We start from the raw sequence: 19,923 nt of genomic DNA, 5'->3' as shown, positions 1-19,923 counted from the left end.
CACCAGAGTGGGAGATGAGGATTTCTCCGCACAAACCGGGCGCGGGGCAGAGCTAGGCGGGGGCGGTTGCTCCTGCCCGGACCCTGAGCCCCTGAAGAGGGCGAGCGTGACCCCGAAGTGGTCAAGTTCACCGGCAGTGCCGGCAGCCCCGTCCGCTCGGGGCCGGGACAGACCGGGAGGTGCCGGGGCGCGCCCCTGCAGCCGCGTCCCCGCCCGCCGCCACCGCCGCCGGGCGGGACCATCTCTCCCCCTGCCACGGGGGGGGGGCGCGCTCCGCCCCGGCTCCCCGCCTGGCCCGCCTCCCCCCGCGCGGCGCAGAGCGCCCCTCCGCCTTGCGCGCGGCGTGGTCCCGCCCAGCGCAGGCATTAACGCCCCCCGTGCGGGGCGCGGGCGCCCGGGCATCCTCCGGCGGCGGCTCCGCGGAGCGGGGCGGGCGCGGAGCGGCTCCCAGCGCCAGCCGTGCGCGCTCCGCCGCCCCTCTCTGCGCCGCCGGGCAACGCCATGAAGCCGGCGGTGCTGGAAATAATGAGGATGAACCGGGTGTGCAGGATGGTCCTGGTCACTTCCGTGGGCTCCTTCATCCTCGTCATCTTCTATTTCCAAAGTATGTTGCACCCAGGTAGGGCACCGGCACCGCAAAACCGCACCGGCATCGCCGGCCCCGCGGAGGGCAGCGCCCGCTCACTGCCCGCCCCGCTCTCCGCCGGCGCAGGTGGCGGGCGCCCCGGGAGCCCTCGGTGGCTGCCGCCGGCCCCGGCTCTCGTCCCCCGGCGCCGCTGCAGCGGGCGCGGGGCTCGGCGGCGGTGGGCTCAGCCCTCGGCAACCCCGTCCCGGCCGCCGCCCGCGGCAGCCGCGGGAAGGTCGCCTCGCTCCCCCCCCCCCCCCCCGCAGAAAAACTTCCCGCGGGAGGGAGGAAAGTTGGCTTATTTAAGAATTTTGTTATTTTTTCCTCTTTGTATCGTGCGTTTGGTGAAGGGGAACGGGGGCCGGCAGCGGCTGGCGAGGCTGCGGCGGCGGAGAGCGGCGCCGGGAGCTGCCCGGCCCCCCTGGGGGTCCCTTCCAGCCGGGAGCGGGACCCCTGGCCCCTCGCCTGTGTGGGGCCGCGGGCCTTCGTCTTCCCTGCTTTTCGTTTTGGGAGGTGTCAGGGACACCGCGGCCGGGCAGGGACACCCACCATCGCCGGCGGGCGGCTCCGCGCCGGCTGCCCGAGTTGGCCGGAGCGGCGGGGGCGGCTGCCCTGCCCGGCCCGAGCCGTCCCTGCCCGGGGGCGCTGCTGCCCGGTCCTGCCTTGTCCCGGGTGTTCGGGCGGCTGAGGAGCTCCGGTGGAGCCGCTGGCTGCTCACGGGTGTCCGTAGGGACCGTGGCTGCGGAGCGCCGTGCAGGGGTGCGTGGATCACCTCGGATCCACACTCCTGGGTACCTAATGCGGCTTTAGTTTTCCAGTTCACAAGCTCGGTGGACACTAGCGATGGAGCTGTACTAGGGGTAGCGGGTGCGTGCTCTCATGGAAGTCGCGCATAGGTCAGCTGCTGATTCACATAAAGGTGGAATTGGGCTGTGGAAACTTCATGCGGTGTCTGCTGGGCGCACAGACCCGTCGTGGATTGCAGAGAGGCTGCCTTGTGCGGCTTGGCTGTGAAATCTGTCCAGCATGGCAAAAAGAATTAATTTTGCTCTGTCTGTCTGTCTGTCTCACTTTTTCCTCTTCCTACCGGAGAAACGAGATGAAAATTGCAGTGTCTTTTTTGGAGGGGTCTGACAAGCTGAACAGAGGAACGAGGCTTGTAAGAGGGAGTGATAGCTCTTAGCGGGCCAACAGCTGTAGCTGACAGAGTGGCCACACTCCTCGGCAGGCGAGTCTTCTTATCTGTACCCGTTAATCTTTACTGCCAGCTCTCAGGTGTCCTGGCTACAGGCATATAGTTGTAGATGATAAAGGACTTGCAATTTGGTAAAAAGAAAAAGGACCTATTCAGTCTGAGTCTTTCCTTCGCTCCTTGTGGCTACCGTAGATGTGGCACTTAGGGATGTAATTTAGTGGTGGACTTGGCAGTGTTGGGTTAATGGTTGGATTCAATCTTAGAGATCCTTTCCAACGTAAATTATTCTGTGAAAAATTATTTTTCCGTAAAGTTTTTGGAGACTTTTTTTGTCAAATGGTAGAGCCTTAGTGCACTGATAGAATTAGGAATCAGTAGCTCTGCTGTTTTGTGGTGAAGCCAGGTCCCGTTTGGTGTTTTTCTACCAGCTGTCTGCTCCTCTAGAGTTGGTATCATTTGCTTGATGAATGTGTTCTCGTATGCTGCCCATCTGTCTTAATACCTGCCAACTTCTTGGAAAAATTAGCATATCTTTTTTTTCCTGCTGTATCTGCCCGATGCTTACTGGCTTCACAAGGAGTGCTCAGTCCTTAGCAGACCTGGAGAAGGCTTTATTTCAGGTCTTTAAGGCACTCTGCAGAATTGTTGATTGTAATACAGCTTCACCAATTTAATAGAAGTGTGATATTTTAATTGGTGCCATTCCTCAGATAATATAATTTGCACATGTGTTCATAAAATTTGACCATAAGTTATTACTTCTCCTTGTTTCAGATGAATTATACTGATGGAACACAAACTCAGCATGCAGTAGGTGAGAGATTAGGTTAAATCTTCTTCTGTGGATTTTTGAATGTAGAAAAATTGTCTTTTAAGAATTCTCAGTGTGCTTTGTAGTTAACTGTTGGAGATTATGACTTTGTATTCATTGTATTGTGAAACTATAAATAGGTTGAGATTTTAGTACAATTCAAAGGATTTAGCATGAACTCCGAGGAGGGAATGTGATGCTGTAAAATCACCAGGAGGATAACATGCACCCATTTTCTGTTTGACACGTATTTAGGTTGTTAATGCTAGTAGTGTAGATCTGGAAATAAACAGATCACAACCCCTATTGTACCTTTTTGATCATAAGTGATTGTGCTTTTTCACGTGGGCTGTTTCTATTGTGGAAACTGCTGGACAGCTGTTAAGCCCTACTCTAGTCCCATATAGAGTGTGCCCATTTGGGTTACACGTGGTTTGTAAGGCTCGGACAGCTGCTTTGCCAGGTGTCTGTTGTGCAGTTGTGTGTGTTACCGTCTTGGTAGCGCAAGTGATCGATGAATGTAGAGTTCTTGGAGGGCCAGGAGAGAGGGAGGTAGTAGACCTGTCGAGGTGATATTTGTCAGGTAGCAGATAATTTTTAGGAATTAGATCTTTATTTTAAGATATACTCATAATCCTTCTTGATGTACATGTAAATTCACTGGAGCGAGACCCTGGGCAGAGTGCATGTCAGGTGGGATGGGACTGGAGGTATTAAGAGCTTTCAAAATCTTGGCTAATGTCCTTTTTTTTTTTGTGGAGGGTGTTCTAAATTCTGGCTGGTCTCCACTGAAGCATGTCTTTGGACAGCTGCAGGAGGGAGCTGTCTCTCATACTCTGACTCGCCAGTGTCACTGTTGTTGGTAGCTTAACCACACTAACATAGTGTGTTATTCTTGTAATCAGAATTAGATGAAAATCTCCCTGCCTAACCTTTTGGATGGAAAATAAGGTTTTCAATTAAGTTCTCTGCAAGAAGTGTCAGCTCCTTATTGTCAGTTTCTTCACCCTTCGGGTTCTCTTGGCAAATTTCAGGAGACTCCGTTTACAAAGTTTTCTGAACGATTTTAGATGTGAGACAGCCAAGGTGGAAGATGCTAGAAGGCCACCAAATGATGAGTCCAATCCCCTCGGGGGTAAGGCAACTTTTCGTCTGTAAGATGGAAATTTTCTGGTTTAGGAGGTCTGAGTGTGGAACTCTTGCTAGAAACATGAGAGACAAATTTCTGCTGACAGTTTTTTATTGTCTTTGGGATAAATAAATAAAAAAATGACATAGTTAACAGAAACCTGTCTTCAAAATAAACAAAAAACCCTAACAACACACACACACACACGAAGCCTGAAGCTTGGAGGATGAGCTATGCTTTATCTTCCCAAAAGATTATGATGTGTGTCCCTTGTGCCCCTTCTAATATATTCATATTGGAAGGAGATCAGGTGTTTTTTACTTTTTTTTTTTTTTTTATGGCTCTGTACCCATTCTTTGAGAAGTCAGTGGTAAATGTGCTGTTTGGTTAATACACCTTTGCATTATATGAATTTTAGCAGAGATTGCTTATGAGCTAGGAACCCACCCTCCCCAAGTAGGTTTGCCATCCAGTTGTTGGTGGAGGAAGGTGAATGGTGCTGCTCTCCAGTGCTCAGGAGCACTGTAAAGAAGATTTTGTGGCTTGTCTCAGGGTCTGTTTGTTCCTGAGGGAGGAAATGGTAGCAGGGACTTCAGTGTGTTTTCCTATCTCCCTTGTCTAGCCTTTTCTGGATAAACATTCTGCAGTGTTTGCTAGAGTTGGACATATAGCAATGTATAGCTGAATTTTCCTCAACTCTCTTGCTCAGAATACTTTTCCCTGTCACTCTCCTGCTATACTCTATCTATCTAACTGAATGCAAGTTGATTATTGCTCCATGCTCCTGGATCTTGTGTCTGTGTGAAATAAGTCAGTCTTGGGGTTTTATATGACAGCCAATCTGCTGCTTTTTGTGTGAAATCAGTTTGCTCACTAGTCTTTAGCCTGCCTACACTTTCACAGATGTGTTTGCTTTCTTCTGTAGGCATCCCAGCTGCAGTGAGCGGGGGGACTGTGAGTCAGTCAGTGCAGGCAGGAGTTGCTCTGCTAGGCTGGGAGTCAGACTGGTGCTGTGTTAGGATCCCTCAAGATGTGAAATTCCTCGTATAGGTAGAACAATTAGTGCTATCCTTATCTTACCTGAGACAGTTTTATGAAACTAACTTATTCTTAACCTGATTCCCTCCCCCGTCCAGAAATTTTTTGCTCCGTTTTTCATGTCCTGTTTTAGACTTCCACTGCTCTCCTACAGATGCTAGCAAAGGTTAGATCCTCAAACTTGCCTCCTGTCCACGATCATCTCAGTTACACATGCAGCCTTGTGTGACTGATAGGTGACAACTACCTTTGCTTAAATGTCAGAACAACTCAGACCATGTGGGATTTTTTTAACTTGTATCTGAAGACAAGCTCACCATTGGTTTTGATGGAAGATTCTGTTTGAAAATCAATGCAGCAGTCTCCCATCTTGCAATTGATCTTTGCTTTCTCCTCTGCTTACAAAGAAGAATGAGATCTGCAAAGCAGTGGGTGTGTGGCATTCCTTTGATGGACCCTGTATACTGGTTTTAAATTATTCTGTTTGGGATACAGAGAAATGGAGTTCATTTGACAGCCACAAGAAACTGGCCCTCATTTAATTGCATGCAATGAAATCCATCCCCCAGTCGCAGGCAGAAACCCCACTGTGTGCCTGGGAGGGGACTGTGCTGTATCTCTGTGTGGGTGTCCCTACAAGCTTTTCATAGATTTCCATGCAACTGTCATCAGTGTGAGCAAACTTTCTCTGGTCCCTTTTCTTAAAGGTACTGGTTGTCCGGAACTCCTTTAAGTTGAGAGTTAAACTGCTCTTTGTATCTTGTGAAAATCTTCCTGATTAGTGAATATTACAAGAGCAATTTTTTCTGTCACAGCACGTATGAGTGTAGCTTTTTGCAACAACTGCTTGCTGACCTTAAGAAATAAAAATCTCTCTCTCAATGTGTATAAGTAAGAATTAGCTGGGTAATTCCTGTCAGCAGTAATGTCTTTTTACATTTTAACGTCTCAGAATATTTATTACTTCACAGTTATGTTTTTTTTACCATATAGGTTCTTATAAGCTTTTCATTTTTATATTAATGTGTATCAATATTGAGAAACTGTGTGCTGACTTTCAGAGCACTGACATTCTATTCACAGATGTAAAAGTATCATGACTTAGCTAAAGAAACTTTTTCGGAGATAAAGTCAATGTGAATGGAAACTTTGTTTTTTCCCTAGCAAAAAAGCATACAAAGCAGAAATTCCCAGTGCTTTTTATGAACAAATTTATACAGTTGATTGAGTGCAACTGGTATCTCAGTTTTATCTCGTATTCAGAAATATGAGCATATTTCTGAATTCTTAAATTGTTTCCATTACTTTTCAGAAGTGACAGGTAGTTTATCTTGTACTGTACTATGTAACTAACTCTAAAAGTGGTTCAGAGAATTGGAAGAAATTAGATTCATGTTACTTTTTCCAAAGCCAGCACTACTGTATTTTGTTTGACTCTGTTGCCAGATGTACTATATCAAATCCTCCCTGACAAAGCTGCTGCAGTCGTCCTTGTGTGAATGTCATTCCAGCACAGTTTTTTTTCCTCTCAAGCCTTTTAGGCTGATGCATATGTATTATGTATCAACTCTAAGTGGATCCTGAGGGAATTAAGGACTGGGTTGGGGGACACAACAGTTTGAATCTGATGATGTTTCTTTCTAATTGTTTGTGTTGTTCAAAGCAAACGTTTGAGATTTGTGGGTCTCTTGTCCGAGTGTCAACATACATAAAATCAAACATAGATGCACGGGTGCAGGGCCCAGTTCAAATCGAAAGCGAAAAGAGCAGGAGTTTTCCCCTTCACATTAACAGAATAAAATCAAGTTCAGGAATGATCTACTTGTGTAGACCTGGCATGTCCAGGATAAAGATGAAGAGATGTCTGTGGTGGGTCATTTAGATTCAGTAGCCACCTACTGTATTACAAGGATAACATTTCAAAGCACATTCTTGTTTTCTTGGATGTTCCTGTTCCCTGTGGAGTCCATTCCTATGATATGTTTGTGGATGAGGTATTTGTCCTTACAGTTGCAATTCAAACTGTTGAGTTCGATTAATTCCTCATTATTTGTGTTTCAATATTCAGATAGAATGCTTGCATGTGAAAAAGTGGTGTTTCTGGCACAAGCCTCATGCTCTTCACTAGAAGATGAAATCACCAGAGACTACTGTGGATGAGTGAAAGAATTCGGTTCCTAATTATATCTGGTTCATGCCTCCAGACATAGGGATTTTCTTAGATTTCAATTTTGTGAATGTAATCAGTGGAGGATGCAGCATCTTCCCACTTTCATGTAATTGTTTGGCACCTGAAAATAAGGTCTCCTGGATAAATCAAAATTTTACTGCATATGTGTTTAGACTCTGGGTTGCTTCTCTTGCATAATGTTATCCCCCATTTTTCATTTAACGCTGGTCAACAAATATGGTTTGTGTTCTTGCCCTCTCTGTGTGCTCCTTCATAAGGAGTTAGCTGTTGATGAAATTGCCTGGAGTGGATCCGTTCCCTTCTGTCAATCTGAAATTGAATGGCCTGGGTTAGATTTCAGCTCCCTCCCCAGTGTCCTCTCAGGTTGTCACACCACCTGTAGCATCACTGGAAGTACCTACTGAAAGGCAACCTATGCACAGATAATGAGCACTTATCTTTAAGGAATAAGTGCACAGAGGGTGCTGACTATCCTGTGGCAGTCTGTATCCTCTGCTCTGCCCGTTCTGTGATGTCCAACTTGGTCCCTGCAGGCTGGTGGGGAACCCCTCATACAGAGCAGGAGGATTGCGGGTGTGTCTTGTTTTACCTGTTCCACTCTGTGAACTTAGACGATTGGAAAGCTCTGTGGCAGCAAGTCTCAGAGAGCCAGAGTGGGTGATAGGACTCTCATTTCTTTGATAACAGGACTTTGAATAAACCACATGCTATAAGTAGGTGCAGCACAAACATTTTTTAATTTGTGGTAAGGAGACTTTGTGTCCACATCAGTCAGGGAGGCTTCCTAGTACTGAAGAAATTTCACTGCCTTATGCATTTAACATTTAAATATCTAGAGGTTTTTTTTAATTTTAAAATCATAATGCTTTTTTTGTTTGCTTTTTACACTGTGCCTAATGTTGGCAATGAAAGTAAATGATAGATTTGCTTTTGGGCATATTAATTTTACACACTAGAGATGAGGTCCTGAATGAGGCATTAACATTTAGTTTGTAAGCATCGGAAGGAGGATTTTATTTAAAAGAAATAAAATTAGATGGCTGCTACTGGAACATTTGAAGTAAAGTGTTCATTAGGACATACTGACTGACACTGAGGCTAGATTTGGAAACCTAGTGTTTAATTTTTTTTTTCCCTGGCAAATTTGAACCTCTGGATTAAAAAAGATGAGTATGAGCACTTATAAAATGCTGACTGAAAAAAAAGATGGCTATGCACACAAATGTGCATGAGTGTGCCTGTGCACTCACCCAACTTCACACCCCCTACAAAATCTGTAGTTGGTGGCCCAGGTAATCCAAATACATTGATTTCTGAAGTGCAAACCCTTTCTCCTAACAAGGATGCTGTAAGGAGTATCAAGTTCTTTGTTATTAAAAGAAATCCCAGAAGTGCCAAGTGCTCCACATAGGTGCCTTTGTTATTTTACTAATTGAAATGAGTAGTAAGTGTGGTTTCTTGTTTCTGTTATTCCTTCTCAACTTATACGTGTTTGGAAACATTCAGCTTGAGAGATGTAATGATTTTATGAATTCTTTCTAGGCCGTGAAAGAGCAGTTTTTGTAGTTTATCAGTATATCAGTTTAAACAGTAAGAGTGCCTCTTCAAGGTAGCCTTCATCTTGTTTGTGCCAGGCTGTAGACACTGAAGGATGACTTTGCTCCATTACTATCAATCACTGCTGCAATGGCTTCACACTCCTATGAAAAAACGTAAAAGAAGGTGCTGGGGGAAATGGAAAATACAAACAATGCAATTGAGCAGAATTTCTCACAGCACTGTGATTCCGGGGGTTTGGGAGATGGTAACTCTATCCAACAAATGTCACAAAGGTAGGTGGACTGCACTGGGTGAAAACAGGTGCAAAATGCTCACATCCTGTAAATGTTGTCTGCTCTTCGTTTTGCGGTGAGAAGTAGCCCTGATTTCAAGGATGTGAGTAAAGTGATCGATGTGTGGTTTTACAGGATCAGGCCCCCCTTCTCTTTCTTCTCTAGTAGGTGAAGGAGGAGGATATCATCCTTCTCAGCTGTGCTTAATCTGCAGAGGAACTGCTGCTGCTGCTTTGAGCATTGTCTCAGGCTAAAATATGCCATATTAAAATATCTTAATATCAAAAGATTATGTCTTTCTATGTCTGAGTGGTGGGAGACAATAGTTTTTACTTGCAGAGTCCACATATAAAAATCCACAAGGAATAAAGCCTTTGTTGGGTTTCAATCTACTTTTCAAACACATTGTGCTCTGTAAAAAGCAGAGGACTATGGGATTTTTTTCCTTTATTTTAAAAGTGAACAGTTTCTATTCATTTTTAAGACACTGACAATTCAAGATACGTTTTGTAGATGGTGAAAAGGTAGGTTTCAAGACCCTCAGAGTAATGCCTTCTGAATTCATTTAATAAATGACATTGTAGCTACTCATTTTCATGCTTTTTTGGCTGATAAATGATTGTATAAGGGAATCAAAAGGTTTAAAATGGATAGCTTGTAGGGGGTTTTGAATTAGGCAAGGTAGACATATAGTTAATAAGGTGACTATAATTGGATCTTATGGATGATCTTTACTGTAATACCTTGTCTTAAAACAAAGAGCTTTAGGTAGTTAAAATCCTTTTAAAGACTATTTGCATTATAGTGCTTTAAAGCTGATTGCTATGCAGGCAGAACAAAAATGTCTGTATTATCTGAAGTGACCTGACATGGAATAGCACATTCTGCACCCACGCTGGTGGGTACCAGGAGCCGAATATGTCCGTCTAGTGATCTGTATTTTTACAGCCTGTATTGGAAGTGGGAACATGGAATTTATAGTAACAGAGGAGGAGGGCATTAATGCTTTTAAACACTTGGTGATTAATAACATGTGTCAGTTGGGGTCATAAATATAAAACTGATAAAGCCTATCTTGATTATGTATTTTGGTCTTGATTAACTTCTAAAATGCATTCGAGTTTCCAGATGGCAATAAGCACTTTATCTTTAGAATTAAGCATGTGTATGTGTGCATGTAATTATGAAGTTGACATTACTGTTAATCAAGTGGGACAGGCACACCAGATAACGGTGTATTGCAAGGGTGACTATAGACATAGGCACTTAACCTCCCAGGTGTTGCTGTGTCCCACTCACTGGTTTTAGTAATTGTTACAGGATCAGTCAGCTGGACACTGTGCAAAGTTCCTGCCACCATGACACTGGCAATCCCGTGGATCATACCAGATGATCTCTGCCTCTCTACATTCCTTCCTGAATCAGACTTGGTCGTCCTTTGTGGCAAGGTTAGGGAAGCTCAAATAGGATGAACATAGCTCCCTGCTAGGCTGTTGGGTTTGGGGTTTTGTTTTGGGTAAGCCATAAGATTTTATTATTTTTTTTTTCCGAAAGGAGTACACTGGATGGTTTGAATTTGCTGGTGGATGGATTGAATGATGGACTGGAGAAGTCAGTGGTTGCTTTTCAGTTGATTTTAGTGAGTACTGGGTCAGGCCTACTGTGCTAGAGCAGAGGCTTTTTGAATTTCATAAAGGGCACACATCCCCTGTGGAGGTAGAGATATAGGATTGCAGGCTTGGGTGGAGCTCTGAACTGTTTCTCTCTTGTAAATCTGAATCAGTTCCATTCACTTGGTTATATCAATTCTGGATCAAAGGTACTGTAACAAAAAGCATTATTTGTCCCTTTGTGTCTTCCTACAGAGCAATATACAGTAGAATATCAGCTTTACTTTTCTGTTTTCCCACTTATTTATCCTTCACAGAGTCTTTTCTGCAGTCAGGTGAATGGAAGTTTTTTTCCTATAGAGATGAATGCTTGAAGTATTCAAGGGAGGGGCATCTATTTTCAATAGCTTCAGTAGAAATTACATTGATGGATAAGCTGTATGTAACCATTAACTTGCAGATCATCAATATGGTCGAAATCTTGTCCTGCTATAGAGCTTTTCCATCTTGCACGGAAAAGGCTATTAATACTTCTGATATGACAGCAAAAGTGTAATTGCATTAAAGAAAAAAACCGGGAAAAAGTTGGGGCTTCTGGAGCTGTTAACTATTTTGAGATGAAATTCTTGAGATACTAAATGAGCTGAAATGGGTGATGTAAAACAGACATGATTTAATTAGAATTGTCTTCATATTTTATTGTCTTGAGCCAGCTTGTGGGGCTTTTTTCTTTTTTTTTCCTGTGGTTTTTTTTTTCCCCCACAGAACACACCAGTGTTTCTGCTGAGTTTTCCCCCAGTCTGTGCCAGTTTCCTGAACACTTAAAATCTTCCAGAGTAGAGAAAGGAGAATTTTTTCAGAGGATGGATGCCAGGATAGTTTGCAAAACAAAAATATACATGGGATTATTGTGTCTGAATGATTAGTAATGCACAAAGCCCATATATCAGTATAATGTCAGTGACTTACAGCCTCATCCATCTCAAGAATGCTATAGCCAGTGTGGTAAAACGTTACTGTGAGAACTCTTTGTGCAACTAGAAATGCTTCTTGTTCCCCCCAGTGTGGTTGGGCACCAAGGGAAACAGACCATAATTCTTGTATGTCCAGAGTAGCTTGGGTTTTCTCCCACTGCCAGTCTGTCTATAGGCTTTTCCCCCTTCGTTTTAGTTTTCTTTGTACTCTTCAGACCTTTTGCTTGTTTCTGCATTCATTGGGATGTGACCAGGAGATTTATTTCATGTTCCATTTCCAGCTGTGAGGGGATCTCTTGTCATCAGATTGTACTTCAGCTGCTCTTACCTTGCCAGAATGGTTTATGCCTGGTGTATTTTCCAGCATTTTTGGAGCCTAAAAACGCTACTGAACATCAATCCATGAGTGTTGCATATTGGTTTATGTCAAATCTGTGCTTTCTTGCTGTCTGTTGCAGTCGAAAGCTTTCACTAGCAGGAAGTCAAGAGCAGTGTTTCTGGAAATTTTTGAGAATTTGGGGCCAAATCTACTTCTTTGGTAATAATACTTAATTTAATCAGAAGGCTTAAAAGTTTTTTCTTTTTCACTCTATAGCTAGGGAAACTGAGGCATGCTCAGGAAGGGTATGTGTGCAGGGATTTGTTAAACGTTTTCCCACCAGGCTTAGTGGCACATTCAGGAATGAAACTGGATGGTAGGATGGTTTTGTTGAGCTTGTGTGATCCAAGGGCTGCAGCCTCCTATAGGGTTGAAAGAGACCACAGTACAACCCAAGGCCCAGCACTCAGCCCAAGTGACACCACTGCAGCCCCCTCCAGATGTGCTCTCTGCTTGTGAGGATGACTGTTGTGAACAGTCTTGTGTCCTTTGAAGTGCTCCTGCCAGGAAAATGCTCCTCTTGCAGATACATGGGGCTTTGAGAGCTCCTTTTGAATGCCTCCGTACAAAGTGTTGCCTCCATGAGACCACGAGTTGTGCTCCGGGGCATCCAAGTCCTGATGTTCTCTGGTTATACTACAGAGCAGAGGCATAAACAGTTATTGTTTCTAATTTTTCACTGTGTTTGGCCTTTGTGTTTAGATTTCTAAAGTGTAAATCTTCCCTGTGTATGCCCTGAAAAATGTTGAATGGCCTTTCTTTTCTCGATCAGAAGTTGAAAGCATGCTTGAAGGAAAAACATCAAAGCTCTTGGGAAGTAATTCTGCTTGGTGGCTTCTGATACTTCAGCATGGCATGCCAGCTTGAAGGCAGGTTGCATAAATAGAGCTTGGAAGCAAGAAGCAAAACATTCACCTTTTCAAACTGAGTACAGCGAAAGTTTGCTCCATAGGAAACATCGGATATCTCTGCTGCTTCCCTTGCTTGAGAGATATAGTCATTGACTAGGTGCATAGTGTTGCCTAAAGGAAGAGGGACACTGCAGCTCAGGAACTGGATTTCTCCTGTCAGTTCTTTCCTGCCTGATGGAGACAGCATTTCAACTACTTTATTACTCAGCTACCTTCTCCCTTGCACTAGTTAGGCAACAGGCAGCCTTTTGTGTGGAAAGGTCACCTTCTATGTAGTGTTCAACACAGAAGATTAGTCATCTAGGTGGAAGTGTCATGGCAATGCCATTATACAACTTTCTGTTGAGATGTTATGGTTTGGGCATAAACAAACTGAGGTGGAGGCCATGCCTGTGCTTAGAATCTCTTTTCCAGAATAACAAGCCTGTCTTACTCCAGATAGCGTTGAGCGTGGACAGCTTTTGCCAGTGGAAGTTTTACTGGATTGATGATCAGTGTTTTTGTTTTCTTTTGTTTTTGTTTTTTGTTTTCTTTTGCCTTTGTGTCCAGGTCTACTAGAGGTTTTGCCAGCAAATCTTAGTTTATTAAAACAAGGAAGAAAAGAAAAAAGAGTGCATACAATGAAACCATATCCTTTTTATGGTCTCCTGATGTCAGCAAAGCTCTTGTGTTGATAAGGGTGAGGTGCATGAGGCATCCTGGGTTTTTACTCACACATCCATTACTAACATAGCTGTAAATTAAAATATTGTCTTTCTGTAAGACACATTGTCTCTGCACTTTGCTCGTTTTTATTTTATTGCAGTTTTAAGGTCAAAGTTCCTATCACTTATCAAGAAGGTAACATGAGCTATCTGTGTGATGGGCTGCATCTGCTGGCTGATGCTGTCCCAGATCCTTCCCTTTTAGACCTCAATGTTTTCTATGGTGGCTGTGGGAGATTACTGATGTTCATTCCTTGAAACAGAAAGCCCTAGTATAGCATTTCATGGATGTGTTTGCTGCTGCTCAGAATCGCCTCAGATTTAAATCTAGCATCTTTTTCAGTTCTTGTGAAGGTCTGGGACATTGGAAGTAATGCTTCATGCAGTGCAAGGTGGGGAAATTGATGCTACTTTATATATTTGAAAGGGTATTTTCTGCCTCAGTCTTGGAAACATAAACAAAAAACTTCCCATCTATGTTGCTGAACATATGTGATTTTTTCCCAGAACTGCATAGGACTAACAACTGGAGTCTGTTAGCTGCAGTGAGGCATTTTGAAGAGATAGACCTTTTGTCAGTGCTGCAAGGCATCTAGGAATACTTTTCTTCCAGCCTTTTCCTTTCCCTGCTGATCTGCAACTGCCCATGTCCCCCTCATAGTCAAACAAGTATAGCAAAAAAAGATACCTGGGTCTGAAATTCTGGGGTTTGTTTGCTTCTTGCTCATCTGTCAGAGATTAATTTTGCATTGAATTATGAAAAATGTTACTCTGTCATAAGTTTTGGCTAGTAGTCGATTGCCAGCACACTACATCAGTGTTTGAATGTTCAGAAGGGGGACTACTTTAAAATTTCAATTATAGCCTAAAAATATGTGTAGAGTCTTTTTTTTTTTTTTTTTTTTAACTTCCTTGCTGGAAATAGCAGGGTTCTGTCATGTGTGTCATATTTTCTAGCTGTAGGCAGTTTAAGCACGACATAGTTATGTAGCAAACTGGAAAAATGTACACCCATCTTTCTCAAGTGAAGGCATGTGGGAACAATGCTATGGCCACATCAAATACAGCACACGTGGAAATTAAAGGAACTGGTTTTTGAGCAGACAACCAGTGTTTGCATGTTTAATTTATGTAATAGCCCTTTCAGTTCCCATCTGTTCCTGTGCCCTTTGGCAAGTGGGTTTGCTGTTTTCTAACATGAAAACGTTGTCAAGTTCAGTGAATAAGACTTGGATTTTATTTAATTGCTGCTTTTTTTTGTCTGTTAGGAGTTAGCCCTTAGGGAGAAGAGGTTGACCCCAGGAAGTAGGGAAGCTTTGTTTTCCCAGGCTGTCAATAATCTGTCAGTACAATACAAGGTTGAGAGTTCAAAATTGATAGTTGAGTGCTTATGCCCCAAATGTGTCTCACTTTCTCGTACACAAGTGAGGCGGCTGCAATGAGGTCATTCTGTACATGTGATCTGAGAACCCTGTGTTTGTGTTTCTGCATTCATGGCTAAAGTATAACTGGAACTTATTGTGAAGGATGTTGATTTAGAACAGAGGGTGCAAAGATGAGTTCATATTCAAGTGGACCATAGCAATTAGCTGTCAGGAAGGAGGAGTCTGTTCCTGCTTTGCTTTTACTTCTGTTCTTGTTCTTCTGCATTGCCAGGGACTGCTTCACTTCTATGGCTCTGCTGAAGCAGAGTCCTGGGGTAGGCACACTGCAGACCAGATCTGGTGTGCCTGACAGGTAGTGGCAACATATTTACTAGAGCTGGTCTGAACCTGTCCAGTTCAACATAGGTAGGGGATAGCACCAGCACAATAGGAAGACAAGTTACTGCTTGAAAACAATTGCTGGCTACCAAAACTGATAATTCTGATGGATTTATTCCAACTCAAGTGTGAGCATGTGTGACCCCAATTACCACTTTACTTCTGCAATTGCTTTGAACTGGGTTTGTGTCAGATACAGGCTTCATGGGAGCTCCAAAGTATGGACAGAAAAAACACTCACACTTCCATTACTATCAGAGTAAGGGTACTTACATCCATGTCTGCAGCATGGTAAGCCAAGCATAGGTTGTCCATAGCTTCCTACTTGTGTTCTTCACTGTCTGCCTTGAGATGCCTTAAACCAATACAATGAGCTTGTGCTTGGTGAGTTGGTCAGCTGGCCTCCTTCCTAGGGCAGGCAGGTGTCCTGCTCTGTAAATTGTTAGGCTGAGCTGGCTCTATGAGCAGTGTGGACTCAGGGTATCTGTGTTGGCATGAGCTCTGCCCCAGCGCTGTTCTGGAATGGTGCTGCTAACAGTGGCTTTGGGGGTCATCTGCTACACTAGGAGACTAGGTTGCAGTAAAAGTGCCAAATCAGAAAAATTAACCTTCTTCCTAGCATAAGCCCATAACTATTCAGGAAGTGGTTGGAGGAGCCAGAAGTTCAACCTACTAAGCTCCAGGCTTACTACTGAACTATCATGCCTTTGGGCAATGAGAGCAGAGGAAGGACAAGCAAGCTGGGAAGGAAGAGGTGGTCCTGGTGACAGAGGTGCAACTCTAGGGAGGTTGGTCAGGGCAGTTGAGATCTGTTGGTGCCCTCAGGGCCGTGGCAGTAGGTTTGGTAGCTCGTTTTCATGATCTACTAACTTACTGACTTCCGAAAAAGCTCTTCTGACAGGCATCACAGATGGCCCTGTGCTGCAGAGAAGCCCAGAGACAGGAGCCCAGAATGATAGGCAGTGAGAAGAATTTGCTATGCCAGTTGCTCTGCCACCATAATCATAAGGGTTTCATGTTTTGTGTAATGGGTTACAGTTAGTCTTGGCTCTTAGACCTTCCCAGATCTGGATGTTAAATGTGAAGATGCTTTGGGGTGGAAAGGAAAGGCATTATGTAGACAGAGCCTACTAGGGGAATCTGTTTCATCATGAATATTTATTCAAAGGAAAACCAATTATGTTCTGCTAAATTGACACATGTAGCTTGGACGTGTTCAGAGAGGGGCAGGACTGGCTTTTGAAGTGTATGGTCTCTGGCAGAGTAAGCTGATGATGTGCAAGAACGTCGAAGGTTGTGGCTTTTGTTGCTTCCTCTTTTTCGGCTGTGAACCTGCTGGCCCTTTTGTCTGGCTGTGGTGGTGCTGGCATGCAAACTACACCATGCTGGGCCATTCCTTATGGTTAATGTACGTATGCCTCTCAAGCTGGAACTGATGGTGAAGCAGGCAAAACCTGATCAAAGCACATGCCTAATTGGATTTTTAGATCTTACTTTAAAAATGCTGGATTTTCAAGTACTCCCATTAGTGGGCATTAGTTCTGAGGAGAAATGTGTCACCAGATAGGTTTTTTTTGAGTCAGAATTTAAGTATAATTAAAAAGAGGTTACTGAACCTAATATTGTTAAAAGAAATGCTTTAATGAAATAAAGAACACCACTGGAACCTGTGGGTGCATGTAGGAAGTGTACTCTGACCCATTGCTTGCAGCTTGATATTAAGGCAAGAGAAGCATTTTTTGTAAGTATGAAAAAAGGGAGCAGATGCTCACTGGGGCTTCCTTACACTTGGCTCTGCAGAAGGTTTTTTTGGAGGGAGGGGAATTGTATTTCCAAAGGAGTGAGCAGAAGAAACATATGTGGGTTCAGCCAAGAAGTGTCAACCTAACTAGCAACAGATTCTGCAAGTTTGTAATGAAATAATAAACCAGTAACTAAAATTTTAATTATTAATTTACATTTTTATCCTTTTTCCACGTATCCTTAATTTGAAAATTAGTATTCTTTTTCTGTGTTGCAGTGCTTTTCATTCTGATAGTCACCACCTTAGGGGCAGGGTTATCAGTGCAAACAAATACTTCAGATTAAATTGGGAGGTAACAGTGAGAACATTTTATCTTTAGTAGTAAGGACAAGTTTCCCTAATTTTCAATTGTGTCACTCAATTCTATTATGACAGGAATTTATTAATCTTATGAGCAATTTAGTATGCTACTTTCTACTGCTAAAGATTGCATTTTTAAGAGGCATTATTGATTAATGTGGTTAGGGTTTGTGTTTTACCACTGCAGTTATTCTTAGCTGTAATTTCTGTCTTGTATTTGACTGCTTTTCCTTTTCCTGAAATATGTTATTCAGGGACAATGTCTTAAGGAAGACCTTTTCACCTGTGCACAGGGCTGGAAAACAGAAGTAGTTACTTGACAGGAGGGCCAAGAATACTTAGAAGCCATAGGAGAGTCTCTTAGGACTTTTCTAGCAAACCTGACCAGTGTGATTTGTTTGATATTTTTATTTCATGCTGCTTGGCTTTGCTAGGGACTATTACAATGATAGAAATAAGCTGCAGGCTCCTGTTTTGAAGGGGGCAAGAAGGAAAAACACTGACATGAAAAACAAATGCATATTGGTTTATCTTCATATATCATCAGCAAAAAAACCCTCTTCTGATTTATGTTAGTCTAAAAGAGACAGATCTCATGGCATCCAAGAGCTCAGTCTTGAGCCTGGAGTTCTAGTGAAGCCAAACCTTAACTGGAGCTTAAATGGAAGGTTTGTCAAGTGATCTGAATGTAAAAAGTTAGGAGAGCGAATTTAAATTTAAAATTCTCTCTCAGGAGAGAGAATTTAAATTTATGTCAATTTATACAACATTAATCTCTACAGAGCAGATCTTAATTGCAAGACTGACAATTTGGGTCATGTTTGAAATTGATTAGGTGATTGGTCCTTGATAGTTTTGGATGTGGTTCCAAAGCTGACTTGTGAGCTGGGATTGAGGATCAAAGCCTAAATATCACTTTGTTTCAAACTTGAGTGTCAGACTGAGGCATCTTGTTTTAAAGTGGGTTTTTTGTTGCATATTGTAACTTGAAGTGAAAAATTCACCATTGTACTGAAAATCTTCAGTCTTTGAGGCTTAAAAGAATTATTGAAGATGAAGGTGAAACTCCTTGTGTACTTGTAAGCAGTATAAGTAGAGACCTCAGTAAGAATAAAAAAGTGCAAGTGTCATGGAGAGTTCTGGCAAAAGAGAAACGTTACTATGGAGTTAAAAGATGGATGATTGAAGGCAACAGCTTTATCTGTGTTTGAAACTGTAGCATTTGTGAGTAGGGATGTGCTGCCCTCTCTCAGGGAGGGAGGCTGTGCAGGATTTGGTAGCCTTGAGAGGGATGGCAGCTTTTAGCTGCCACTGCATCAATGCATACAACTAATGTGCTTATGGCTAATACAGTGATGAAAAGCCAATGCAGAGAATGTTTTTAGAAACATGCTTACAGACATGCCTGTAGCTGTAAGTTACACCTTTAAATCACCTCTACAGACACAGCTTTCAAGTTCAAGTTATTGGCATTGCTGAAGTGGAGATTGAAGTTTTCTGTCTGATTCCCAGTGGGGAAGAACAGTCGTTGCATAGAATCATCTTCCTGCCTTTCCTTACCTGTGTGATGTGCTACAGATACTACAGTGTGACAGGTGGGAGGTGAGGACAAACAGCATGGGACTGTCAGGAGGTCAAAAGTGGAGAGCATAGGGAAATACTTGTGAAAAGAATTGAGAGTAAAACAATTAAATGCACATGAAGAGGGTGTTTGTTCATTTTCTTGAACCCTGTCTGTGTTTCTGCATGAGTTATCTGTATGTCACCTCATGTGTGTCACCTGCATCCTGTTGTCTTTGCCCTGGTCTGTCTGTTCCTGCCCCACTGCTCTGGCACATGCCTGTCTGAGCAGGCAGTTCATCAGAAAAATTTTTTTGAAGGGGTGTGTGTGCATTCATGCACATGCCCCAAGTAGCTGTTAGTGTGTTTAATGCCTTGGGCCAGGAGGTCAGCGTGGTGTGGTGAGCTGCTGGGGAGGTGTGGGTACGAACAAGTGGCAAAGTCAGAGTAGCTGATAGCAGGCACAGTTGCAGCCAGATGTACCTCTCAGTGGGCTGTCAGTGTGGCCCTACCTTGACTCCGTCAGAACGGATGAGTTTCAGCAAGAAGCAGATTTACTGTCATCTTTAATGAGTTTCTTCCTTCTATTTTCCTGTTCCAGTAAGTCAGTCTGGAGTGGACTGTAACAGAGCCAGTTAAAGATGGGTACAGGGAAGAGGCACGTCTGTTTAAAAATTGCAAAGAATGAAACATTTGGCAATAACGGATGTGTCTTTTTTGGCAGGATCCAAAGAGCTCAGAAAGAGGTTTTTTTCCTCATTAGCAATCCAAATGTGATCGCTCTTGTGTTTTGGAAGCGTTCTCGGCAAGAATGAGATGATGTAATTACATAAATTCAAGATTTCCTTTTTTTTTTTTTTAATGAAGAATTTAAAAAGCTTTGAATGTGGAATGGGTGCTGAAACTGTTCTGGTTCTAAGTCACCTCTATAACTCCCTCTGGCACAAAAAGTACTGAAAGCCAAAAGGATCTGTGTTGGTCGAAGCTGCTTTAGGGTCTGCTCTCAAGAAAAGGCTTGCTGGGCATGCTTTGTGATGTGGACAGAGATGAGAAGGGTTTTCTTTTAGTGTAATTTTTTATTCCAAACTTAGTATAAG

General features: G+C 43.2%; 1 protein-coding gene across 2 annotated transcripts in view; it reads left to right on the top strand.

Annotated features, from left to right (window-relative positions):
* Positions 1-318: 318 nt before the first annotated feature.
* The window catches only part of CHST11 (carbohydrate sulfotransferase 11), a 158,566-nt gene continuing 138,961 nt past the window's right edge, over positions 319-19,923 (top strand). Inside the window, exon 1 of one of the 2 annotated variants that reach the window (XM_051784397.1) lies at positions 319-619. In XM_051784397.1, the coding sequence (XP_051640357.1) occupies positions 502-619 (118 nt within the window). In that variant the 5' untranslated portion in view covers positions 319-501. The remainder of the gene's footprint in view (positions 620-19,923) is intronic. The other variant, XM_051784398.1, reaches the window with a different exon arrangement.

The sequence above is a fragment of the Manacus candei genome, unplaced genomic scaffold (assembly GCF_025592945.1).
Source record: "Manacus candei isolate 608988 ecotype Guabito, Panama unplaced genomic scaffold, ASM2559294v1 h1tg000018l, whole genome shotgun sequence".
NCBI lineage: Eukaryota > Metazoa > Chordata > Aves > Passeriformes > Pipridae > Manacus > Manacus candei.
Note: the sequence above shows the minus strand (reverse complement) of the source record. Positions and strands in the feature narration are given on the sequence as shown.